The 12,514-nt window shown below is 46.3% G+C and overlaps 1 protein-coding gene across 19 annotated transcripts in view; it reads right to left on the bottom strand.

The window, feature by feature from the left end:
• The window catches only part of KLC1 (kinesin light chain 1), a 69,028-nt gene that overhangs the window by 5,578 nt on the left and 50,936 nt on the right, over positions 1-12,514 (bottom strand). For 4 of the 19 annotated variants that reach the window (XM_038545849.1, XM_038545851.1, XM_038545848.1 and 1 more), the window contains 3 exons: positions 10,774-10,935; positions 3,896-4,026; positions 243-309 (listed from right to left, as the gene is read on the bottom strand). In XM_038545849.1, coding sequence (XP_038401777.1) covers positions 243-309; positions 3,896-4,026; positions 10,774-10,935 — 360 coding nt within the window. Of the gene's footprint in view, positions 1-242; positions 310-3,894; positions 4,027-4,982; positions 5,562-6,245; positions 6,297-10,773; positions 10,936-12,514 lie in introns of those variants that run through there. The other 15 variants (XM_038545842.1, XM_038545841.1, XM_038545844.1 and 12 more) reach the window with 15 other exon arrangements.

Raw genomic sequence — 12,514 nt, 5'->3', positions numbered from 1 at the left:
GCAAACTAAAGATCAATAATTAATAGACTGAGAATGTTTACAACATGTACGTTCCCATAATTCATGGAATCAAATTAACACAGATTCCGGAAATACCAACATGATCCCTCTTTGTCTGCGACTCCTAACTACTGTGTTCCTAAGGCCGCCCAAAGTGGCAGTGACGCCCGGGAAGGGCCTGCGGCCACCCAGTTAGCCCAGGCTGGGACGTCAGGGGCACGAAGCGGGGCAGGGCTCCTTACTTGGAAATGGTCTTCAGCGGCCTTGCCACCCACGTTAAGGACATTCAGAGAACTGGCACGCTTCATGCTGCAACCAGGGCAGTGGACATGCAAAAGGACAAACCAGCAGCACATCAGTGACCCGGGAGCGGGAAACAGCAAACCACCCCCCTTGAAAGGAGCTGTCACCGTGGGGGGCCCCTGGAGCCCTCCCTCACAGAGAGCGGGCCTTCCTCTCACCCCAACTGGGGCGTCTGCCAACTCTAGCACAGATGCCCTGGGTCCATCCATAAAGCCCAGGAGAAAAAAAGCAGTTTCTCTGCATCTTTCTCAGCAAAGCATTTTTCTTAAATACTACGTGTAAATTCAGTGCTGTCATGCTCTCAGGCTTTGAAGCCTGGCTCCCGTGGGTGGCGAGCAGCTCTGCCAGGCACAGCGTGCATCTGCAGGGGGTCTGGTCGGTTGTAAGAAGGGAGCCTAGAGCCCCTCCAAAACCCAACACTCACCCCAAGTGAACGTGGAAAACAGCCACACTCGACACTCAGCGTTAAGATCTGATACATACATATACGCTTGTGTACTTTACGTATTGTTCAATATTAAAAGTAAAAATAATTTTTTATTAGCCAAATAAACTCAGCAGCTTTCTCTGCTTAGAAACCAAAATCTAAAACAAATTCCATGGCTTTACATTTAAGGAAATGTAGTGATTTAAATGTGTATTTGTTTTTTTCTCCATTCTCCACTTTTCTCCATTGACACCTTTAAAATACTTGATGAAATACCCTGCAAATAACCTAAAACCTAAGCTTAAAATTATGGACAGCTGTAAAGTTACTATCATCACTTACTGCCACCATGGATGTCCTCAAACAGAAAATCTCTGCTTTTAAAGTTAAATAGCTGATATTAAGGGTTATTTTGAAATGTTTCCAACAGGAACTGTAATAATGACTTTGAACGACCTACGACACAAGCAGTGCACACTATTATTTGCTCTGTGAGTTGAAGGCATGGCTGTGAGGCTGAAGCACAGGTGTGAAGGGTTAGCACAACCAGACACACATAAAAAAAAACGCTCCAGTTATGTGGGTGAAGGCCCAGGTCATGACTCCACGTGCCCACCAGCGCCACAGGCACAGCGCCCAGCAAGGGCAGGTACTTACCAAGTTCTCACTGATGAAACTACACCAGAAGCAAAGACCTTAATATAGTTAACCTCAAGTAAAACTCACTCCCCAGATCCCCCAACCAGGACAAGCCCTGGAGCCCCACTTAAGTGCTGCTAGAATTCTCTACATAGCACTTACTCAACAAGAGATAAAATCAAACCAAATCACATTGGTACACTTCATCATTCTGTTATTTAAGTGGCCGATGGACGAGAGCTATACAGTGCTCTTCCTCAAGCTCTCTTTTCCTTATAAGACGAAAGTAACAACAATCTGATTCCTGCCAGCAAGTGTCCCCTTGGCCCTGCATGATGCATCCACCCTCTTCTCTTAAACCGTGGTACACAAAACAGAAAGGACGCCCAGTTCAGAGAGCCTCAAAATGTGGTCCCAGGCCAAAAACACTGCAGGTACTAGCCAGGAACCTGCTAGAAAGGCTGATGGGGGGGGGGGGGGGGGGGGGGGGGGGGGGGGGGGGGTGTGCAGACCCACTGCACCATAAACTGAGGGCTGGGGCCTGGCAGTCTGTGTTCAAACCCCCAGAGATGCTGATGCTCAGGTCTGAGAAACACTGGTCCAGTTAGTAAACGCAGTTACTCCTACCTGGACAGAGGATTCAGTTTTATGTATTTTATGGGATAAAACTTCTAAAGCCATTTAAGTTTCCATCAAGTTCAGGAGATACCATTTCAAAGACCATACACGACCCCTGTGTGTGCACATGGGTAGCCAGGCTGGTGGTGCTCCTTGCACCGTGGCTCACACCACACCGTGGAGCACCTGCACTGCTGCATCACGGCCGAGCCAGAAGGCTCAGGAGAGAGGGGAACACTTCCAAGCTCTGTCATGTGGGAAGAAGGCCCATGTCACAGGACTTAGTGCCAGAACTGGACTCTGCATTTAAAAAGCTTCAAAACCTCCTGAACCTCCACCAGCCAGTGCATTTGCCCTGGAGGAGCCAAATACTGGCATGTGGAAAGCGCTGGGATGTATGAGCCACTTGCGTTCATCAGACCCATCCCAGGAACGTCACCTAAGTGAGTGCCCGACAGTCTATGCAGATCCTTGTAACACAGCAAAGAAAAAGCTTACTCTTTCAAAATTCGGTGAGACAGATAGTGAACTATCATTTAGTTCTGTAAGTATTTTAAAACTAGCACTTTATCCCCAAAGCAATTTAAAACCTGCTTCCCTGGCACGTTGGTCTGTAGGGTCGCCAGCTTTGGTGCCGACAGCAGGACAGAACGGCAGGCTTCTGCTCAGCCCCACGTCTTTCCAGAAGCCCCAACTGGCTTCCAACGCTCATCTTCCAGGTAGTTTCACAACAAACACGTGTGGAGCTCATCAAACTTCCTCCAAAGAAACGGGCTTGTAAAACATTTTTGAGAAGCAGGGTGACAGCCATCAAACTGCTCATCCTGCCCCACAAGCCATCACAAAATGTGTGCACCCAGCAGCACAGACTCCTGGGAGCACAGAGCGGACAGCAGACCCAGGCCTCTGCTCCCCAGCTGGGGGGCTCCAGAGCTCTCGGGAGTTATGCCTTCACTGACAGACAAGAACAGGACTGGACGTCCCTCAAAATTAACAAAGGAAGCTGCTGGAAAAGCCCCTAAACGCCGAGTCTCCAGCACATCGCGTGAAGGGACCCTGCCTACCGGGCCCGGCAGTGGGAGACTTCGTACCACAAAAGGGGAAGTGGAATCACTTGTATAAGCGTTTCACTTCGACTCAATCCTGACCAAGTAGGCACCACTTAGGAATTCAGTCTCAGAACAGCTGACCAAACAGTGCCTCTGTGGGAAATGCATCCAAAACAAGATGCTGTTTACACCAGAAATAGCCCAGAAGCGGGGGCAGATGTCAGCACTCCGGCCCACCCAGCAAAGAGCAAAATGCCTCAGAATCAAACTCCTTTGACTTCAATGTTATTGTTCAAAAGACGGTAAGAAAAAAAAAAAAAAAGACGGTAAGACTCAGGAGTGAACCCTTCTTAAAACGTGGGGAAAATCTGTTTTTTTAATCCCCTAAAGAAACTCCTTCTACTAAAGTCCTGAAACGGTGATCGTTCTATTTAAAACCTTTTTTCTCCCTACGTCAATACCTGTAGGAGCCCATATACTCCTAGCTAGTGTTTGTTTTAAAAGGATTTTAAAACCCCATTTTTAAAGGATTTAGACTAATACCAATTTTTAAAAATAACGCCTATCTCAACGAGTGAGTGTGCTCAGTGTTTTCACGTGACGCCCCCAACATGTCGCTGCCAAGAAAGACTCTTGGGACATACCATCAAATCACAGAATTCCACAGGTTTCCTTGGAAGGCCCCCGCCCTCCTAGCCTCTCCACAGGAAGTCCCACAGTTCCTCCTCAGCCTGTCCTGGGAGGCCGAGGACGTGAGGACGTGGGCCGTGGGCCCAGGGCTGGCAGGAGGAGCCCAGGGACCACCGGGGGAGGAAGGGCCATCAGGCAGGGCGGTCAGCAGGGGGCCGCAGATAATTACCCGGGGTTCTTTGGCTCACTCTCTCGAGAACTTCCTCCCTTCAGCTTCCTAACCAGCTTCTCACTGCTGCGTCTAATTGAAGCTCGGAGTTTGCTAAAGGAGCCACTGCGCTTTAAAGATCCAGTGCCATCCTGAAAGAAACGTGAACACATGTGAAACTGCAGAGTCCTCTCCCGGCCGCTCAAGAGGCAAAGCTGATGAAAACAATTCACATCACGGTTGACCTACTTGCCTGTGACTTGCTGGTAGTACGATTGCTACAGAAATTACCAGTTTGCCACGCATATAAATACACTTTAAATAGAAATCTATCCATTTTAAATTTCAGTCAAGATAATCTATGAGCATAAAAACCTCTAAACATGAAGAAGTTCAAACAAAAAATAACATCCCCCAAAATTATATCGCTGCTTTGAAACAAAAGGTAACACAAAAAGAAGTCCCAAGGGCTGCTTCTTGGAAGATCACCAAAACCAAGTTCCATGTTTAATAAAAACAAGCATCTGGTCCACGTAACAGCACTGGACCCAAACCATTGAGATCTGATACAGACCACTTAACACTTCTGTGTACATGCAATACTTAGATATACTGCTTCTTCAGTAAATGTTATTATTTTTTTTAAAAAAACTATCATTTATTTAAGTATTCTCTGTACCCAATGTGGGGCTTACACTCATGACCCCGAGATTAAGAGCCATACGCTCTTTGGACTGAGCCAGCCAGGCGCACCTTCCATAAATTTTAAAAAGCAGTTTTATTCAATGTTGACTGTAAATGTGGTTGAAAAATTAAATAAAATGCTCATTCCATATGGTAACTAAAACCCCTAAGACACCTTGTGGAAGCACAGAAAAGTGTCCAGCTTTCCCCGTAGTAAAAAAAAAAAAAAAGTAAACCATGTGACAGTATCTGGATATGAAAACCAAAACCAGAGAGTGAAAAAACTGTGTCTGTAAGTAACTTTTATTCTCAGAATGAATCACTTAGTGAGATGAACAGCAACCCCATTCCCTGAAGGAGGATGCAATGCCGCATTCCATGGAAAGAGCAAGAAGTTCTAGGCAGACAGACACAAAGACACGGGTCAGTCGGAGTGAGTTTATTAGAAGTTAGAAAGACACAAATACACAAATCACTGAACACTTAAAGATTAGTGGAGAAAAGCAAAATTGCCAAAATTTCACAGAGACTACACAGCAAATGCTACTTGAGCGAGATCCTAGGGGAGCCCGGGGCCCGGGTGGCCTCGGCAGGCCTCGGAGCACGCCGGGAGCAGCACATGCCCTACTGTTACAGCCTAGCTAGTGTCAACGGTCATGCCACTGCATTAACACCTGCGGGAGACTTCTAACTACCTCTTATCAAAGTGAACAACTAATCGCTCTTAATTTTTAATCTCATGTATCACACAGTAAATGGTTTTTATTAACACAGTTTATATTACTAAGTACATATCTGGCAAAGCTACATGTATACAGAGATAAGGAACCCCCCAAAAAGGACAGCAGCACCGAAAGGAATGGCCAGTCACAGAGAGGTGGAGCTCTGACAAGAATCCTAGGGGATTGCTAAACACAGCAGTCAGCACTGGAGAGAGAAGTAAAGCTGGAGGAGCCGCCCGTCATGCAGGAGACAGTGTGAGCGCCACATAAGGCAGCTAGGCCTGTCAGACAGAAATGGAGAGAGAGAGCCCAGTGAAACCGTTGTGAGAACAGAGCCAGCCCCCACTGAACGCAGCGTGGCTTACAGTATTTCTAGGTCACAAATCTCAGCAGTGCTTTTAATCGCTTCAGTATTTGGGATTACCTTCTGCCCGCTTCTATCAGCCCGGTACCAAGAGGCACTAGGCCATATGGGATCTTTTACATTATCGAGACTATCACTCCTGTCATCAAAATAAAACCCAGCTTCACAGCACAGATTAGCACTGTGCTAGAAATCTCCGTGATACTTACTGTAACGAGGTTTTCCAGTAACTGTACATAAAGGAGATTCCACAATGAGAAACATTGACAGTGACCAAAAGAAAGTAGGAAGATGCCATTCATTCAACCTTTTTCAGAGATCCTTTTGTAACCCTAAACTATAAAGTTCTCTCTGAAATCAGGGAGGACTTTCTCTTAAGAGCACTAACAGTTTAAACATTTCAGAAACTTTAAGAAACCACTGACTTTAAAAGTCTTTAGCACATTTTAAACATGCAGTTGATAATCCAAAATAAGATTAATTATAGAAAATGGATTTCCACAGGCAGTAATGCACCCCGGGTCTCAGGAGAATGGAACCCCAGTGGTCTCGTACGAAGCCCCGGACAGCGGGGACCGAGCCCCTGCCCGCTCTGACTCACCATGGGACGCTCAGCAAGTCATTTAACCAGCCCGAGCTTCATTTTTCTCATCTTTAAAACGGAAAAATAAAATTTGTTACCAACTCCCCATGAATGCTGGGAGGACAAGAAAACATAAGTTCTTGTTGCTCTCTTAAAAAAAGGACATTAAACTGTTAATTCCACAAATAGTACAACTCCTGCAGTTCAGTTCAGAATTTATTGCTACGCTATAGCAGTGTTACAATATTCCTGTCTAGCCACTCAGCAGACCATGGGAGTGATTTCAGATTCCAGAGGTACTTCTGTTAAACACACACCCACGCTATCCCTACCCAATCCCTCACCCCTGCAGCAGGAGGCACACAGGAGCTGGGCTGCCCACCTCCTTGCACTTGCTCTTGAGAGCCAGTGAGAACCAATGGGGAGGACAGTGGAAACCCACCCCGAGTCCCAGTGGATTTCTATGCAGTAAAGGATGGAGAGTTGGGAGGTGACCTGCATTCTCTTTCAAAAACATCCTACTTCTTTATAATGCCATGAAAGAATACTTACATGAAAAAAGTGGGTTTCTGAACAGAAATGAATAGTAATAGTGCACTGCCTAAGAAACATACAGCAGTAATTATTATCTATAGATTCAGGTGATTTGTTGTTTCTTTCTCTTTGTTATAGTCTAATTGCCTTTCTAATACAATTTTTAAAAATAAAAATCTTTTTCTAATTAACAGCATATACTATCCCATTCCTCAGTAATCTCAGGCAAGAGTTCAGTGTAGGGGGCGCAGGTGGGGCAGGCTTCTTTTCAAGGACCCTGCAGGGAACTGGCAAGTCAGAAACAGAAAACAGAAAAGGAAGACTCCGGGTCCCCTTGGAATGGAAGACGTGATGTTTCCTGGAGCCCTCAAGGAATGGCTGTAAATTCGATCCCTTATAATAGTGCAGCAAGGGTTCCCATGTTCTCTGAGGGGCCCAGGCTCCAGGGACAGGCAGATGCAGCGATGTGCAGAGGGTAAAGGGAATCCAATTCCGCCAGAAAGGACTCCTCTCCACATAGCATTTACATTTTTAGCAGGACCATAAAAGAGAACTCAGATTTATCTTGACAATGACTTCAGCTCTGTACTTTTGTACTTTATACAAAAATAAGCTAGAGGTGGGCAGCCCGGGTGGCTCAGCAGTTAGGCGCCCCCTTCGGCCCAGGGCGTGATCCTGGAGACCCGGGATCAAGTTCCATGTCAGGCTCCCTGCAGGGAGCCTGCTTCTCCCTCTGCCTGTGTCTCTGCCTCTCTCTCTCTCTCTCTCTCTCTCATGAATAAATAAAATCTTTTTTAAAAAATAAGTTAGAGGAAGTTACATTTTCAAGAACATTTTCAACAATCTTAATAGTATGTAATAGACCAGAATCACATTTCCCTAAGAATTTGATAAAAAATTTCATATGAATGATTACAGCATACCAGTAATCTTACTTTTATTCTATTTTAATAGCATGTAATCCTGTTCTGGGCTGACCCAGACTTTTGGTATCTCCAGGGAGCAATTAGAACCTAGGCTACCTTATATTTGACCACACTGCCCATCGTTTTACGTTTATTTCTGAATGTTGGGAACAACCATGCCTACTCAGTCTCGTATAAACAGCTACGACAATAGAACGAGGCTGCTGAGCCTGCACCTGCCAGCCTCCCTGCTGGAGGAGCACCTGCACAACACAGCAACACAATGCTTTTTCTTATGGTAGCAGTTTTTAAACTTTCTAAACAGCACTGAAACCTTTTTTAAAAAATCTAATGCATGGGCAGCCCAGGTGGCTCAGTGGTTTAGCGCTGCCTGTAGCCCAGGGTGTGATCCTGGAGACCCACGATGGAGTCCCATGTCGGGCTCCCTGCATGGAGCCTACTTCTCCCTCTGCCTGTGTCTGTTCCTCTCTCTCTCTCTCTCTCTCTCTCTCTCTCATGAATAAATAAAATCTTTTTAAAAATATCTAATGCAGAACTCCAATAAGAAAATCTAGGTGGCATTTCTCATTATAAATATATCACAAGTTCTTAGAGTAACAACATAAACCACCAAGAACAGTGAAGCCACCTTTAAAGCACCCACAATTTGAAATATGAAATTAACAGATGACAGGTCTACCCCTGACACTAAACTCCCAATTTGCGCCTAGTGGATCTGGACTACCTGAAAATCTTGCTGCTCTCAGGTAGTAAGTTGTTGCAGGTGTAAGAGGTCTTAACCACATGCCCTGTCATCACAGGGACTCTTCACTCACACTGAGGGCCTGAAACACTAACTCTCACACCTGGACAGAGACTCATGGGGGGTGGGGTAGGGGTGGGGGGCTGTAGCGCATTAACATCTGAACTGAAGGTGGCACTTAAAATGGGCTCCTTTAACTGCATCTGCCTACACCTAAATCAGGATGATTTCAACAAAACCCTGGTGTGCATACTGCCTTTACTGCCTCTTCTTAAATAGTAACAGTATGCTTTGAAAATGAAATTCCACCCAAATGTCAGGAGAGCTCGCTACCACCTCCTCAGAACCTAAGAGCTGGGGACCTCCCGAGAAGGTGAAGGTGAGGGTGGGCTGGGTCGGAGCAGAGGCCTCCAGGCGTGGCAGTGAGCACGTTCACCCACAAGGGTACCCCAAGGTACCCCAAGCAGCTCTTGAGTCACCTGCTGCTTGATCTCAGACTCTAAGTGAACCAAGGGCCCCTTCCACTGCTCACTGCAAATTTAGGAACTACTGTCCAGGATGACCGAAGATCTGGGATATAGATTCCTTCAGCCAGTGAGTGGACCACAACCCACTGACGAGCCTGGGATGGATTTTGTCAAGGACGCAGAGCATATGGTGTCTAGGGCTCAAGTAAAAAGGTGTCCAAAGCCTGGGATGTGAACATCCTATGTGACAGCATATCCAAAGTGAGACAGGAAATGTGAAGTGGAAGGATGCCCATGTGCGCACTCAGAGGGGGGACCTTTCCTGCCCTCTGCATCTGTGACTCCACAGCAGGCTTGACAGGAAGCCGCCCACCAGCCCTACAAACTGGATGGAAAGCAGCTCTCCCTCATCCTTGAGTCCTAGTCTTGACGATGGGAACAGAACTCTACATTGTCAATAATTTTATTATAGGATTTCACAGAAAGATTGACCTAGAAATACTGTCTCAAGAAAAAGTTCCTCCAGAACTTCGTTCAAGAGTATCAAAATCTGCGCCCTGGCTTCTACAGACTAGAGAAGGGACATGGCCCTCTACACAAGGCATGCAGGACAATAGGAATCGTGGGAGAGTACAGTACACAGTGTGGCCAGATGCGGACAAGAGAGGGCCTGGCCATCATCGCTTATGTGTTAGACTACTGCCCAATGGGGGAATGGTCAAAGCAGATGCTGATTGGTTGTCTTGGCACAGGAAACACCAAAGCAAGGCAGCTGCCAGATAAAGACAGTCAAAAAGATGCTCTCCCTGAAATTCTGGCCACTAACGTTACATAGAAAACGTCTACTGAGAATGTTCATCCTTACCAAGGCACTACAGCTCTAGAAAATCCCCAAAATAAATACATTCAAAAAGATAAAAGAATAGGAAGCCCCAAGACTTCTATTTGGCAAAACATTTGCACAATTACAACTAACCAAACTGCATCTACTGCAACTTCCAAAAAAGAAAAAAATGGATTGTGCACACAATCCTGCATTCAACCTTTCCTGCTAAAAGCAAAGTTCCAAAGATATTAACTCAATGCACAAAAGTATTACCCTTGTGTGACCAACATTTGCTAGGAAAAATGTCCAGGAGGCCACACGCTCTTTGGAGACCACTGGATAAATAGCAGTGGTAAGAATTTCCATAAAGGCAAACCAGTGAAACCCAGAGGTAGAGCCTGGCCAGGAGAGACATGTTCCAAACACGGGCACGTGTTTTGTATCCGAAAACGTCTGGCAAAGGACTGTGAAGAGAGACTAGCCACGGGACCTCAGTGGGAAGGTGACACTCAGCACCGAGGCGCCACCAAAAGTAGCGACCCCAACCTATTCTTCTCTAGAGACAAGCTCTATTTGAAACATCACTTCCATTGAAGGAATTTAAATTAATTCTCAGAAAATCTACAGCAGCCTGGTCAGTGAAATTAGGAGCACTGGAGTTAGCAATGAAAATGGGTAAGTTAAAAAAGCGAGTTAGTTTTCTGCCAAACTAATCCTAATATCAAAACACAACCAGGTTATGGATTATGGCTCTAAACAACCAGGACACTCAATCAGCATTTAAGTGCTCTAAGTTAAGCCAAACAGCTTTCATGGGTTCCTACAGAAAAGGAAACGACCACTTCAAACGAGTAACAGACTTCATTATTAGCAGAAGATAAGAACTTACACAAAGCTTAATTTGTACTTAATTTGAGGAAAGGACAGTGTCTAGCACTAAGCCAGGAGGAACGTGTGGGACAGCACTCCTGCTGGGAGCCTGGCCCAGGCGGCCTCCGGGCAGCAGGCAAGCATCTGTGGGAGCAGGCCGGCAGCCGTGTACTGTACTTACCCCGTTCCACTCTACGCTCATACTCACTTCCTCCCCTCCATCAGGGCCGCTCTCGTACTTGACCACGTCCACAGTGAGGCTCTCGCGGCTCCTCCGCTTCTCCACGTTCTCAGGGTCATTCAGCACTTCAGCTACTCTCTGTTTGTGAACATTGTCAAGACCCTGAGCCAGGCAAGAGGGACAGGGTTTGATCCGTTAGAACTCAAGTTTGATTAAGGATTTCTAAGATGGCTCAGCTTCACCAGGGGGTAAAAAAACAACACACACACAAAAAAGTCTTTAAACACTGGAGAGAAAAACTTGGAAGAGCGATTCGTGGAAATACACACTTACGACTCACGCATTTCACTCTTTGTAAAGTTTATCTGAAATTTTAAAAGACAACAAACATGGGTTCCAGTGGGTGAGATGCACACTTGGAAGTATTTAGAAGGAATTGTACCGACATACACAAACTTGAAATGCTCTACCCAAAACAGGACTGCTGGACAGAGAGGAGGGAGAGATGTGCCAGAGAGCAATGAAGCATTTACAGCAGAATCTGGGAGGCAGGCACAAGAGTGTGAAATTCCCTCAACTTCTCTGTTTGCCAAGCGTCACAGTAAGATACTGGAAAACACCCAAACGCCCCCCTGTCAAGGAGTGAGGACAGCAGCAAGCTCTCCCCTCATTTCCGCAGAGATGGACCCACACACACTTGAGGTGCTATCACACAGCACAGACTGCTGTCTGGGTGCATTTCAGTTCTAATGACCCAGACGCAACATGTCCCATCTTCTAAATGGGATCTCAACCCCAACAGCTCATGCAAATACTGCACCTGTACTGACTTCGATAGTTTCCTCTTCAAAAGGCACAAACCTCAAGCACATGATATGCTGCTGTGACTTTGACAGTAAGGCAGACGGTGGCCCTTGATCCAGCAGAAGGGCACCATTCCCAATAAAGCACAGACAATCTCTTTCTTTAAATTTCCACAACTCCTGATTCCCCAGACTCAACTCGTTTGATACACATCATCCTGGCACTTTATTTTTTAAAGATTTTATTTATGAGGCACCTGGGTGGCTCAGTGGTTGAGTGTCTGCCTTCCACTCAGGTCGTGATCCCAGGGTTTTGGGATGTAGTCCCATATTGGGCTCCCTGCAGGAAGCCTGCTTCTCCCTCTGCCTATGTCTCTACCTCTTTCTTTGTCTCTCTCACGAATTAAAAAAAAAAAAAAAAAAAAAAAAAGATTTATTTATTTGAGAGAATGAGTGCACATGCAGGAGGAAGTGGAGAGAGAAGCAGACTCCCTGCTGAGCAGGGAGCCAGACGCGGGGTTGTGAACCAAGACCCTGAGATCATGACCCCAAGCCCAAGGCAGATACTAACTGACTGAGGCATAAAAACACCTTTATCCTGGCACCTTAAAACAAAGCCTGGATTGTTGGAACTACTCCTGAAGATGACTGGTCACAGCACTCTAGATCTAGGATGAGCACCAAGACCTCCTAAGCCACATTCCATCCTCAGGGGCGGCACACTCAGTGAGTGGCCCCACACAGCGAGACCCTCACACAGCGGAACCCCCAACAGAGCTCCCAATACCTCAGGGCACTTTGCCCCACACAGAGCCACGGTCCCAAGTAGCCCTTCAGAGTCAGAAGACCCTGGAGGAATGATGGGACTTAAGAAAGGGGATCCTCTAGGGGCACAGCTGGGAGGCACTGTTGGTTCTAACACTGCGGGTCTTCTCTCA

The sequence above is a fragment of the Canis lupus genome, chromosome 8, assembly GCF_011100685.1.
Source record: "Canis lupus familiaris isolate Mischka breed German Shepherd chromosome 8, alternate assembly UU_Cfam_GSD_1.0, whole genome shotgun sequence".
Lineage (NCBI taxonomy): Eukaryota > Metazoa > Chordata > Mammalia > Carnivora > Canidae > Canis > Canis lupus.
Note: the sequence above shows the minus strand (reverse complement) of the source record. Positions and strands in the feature narration are given on the sequence as shown.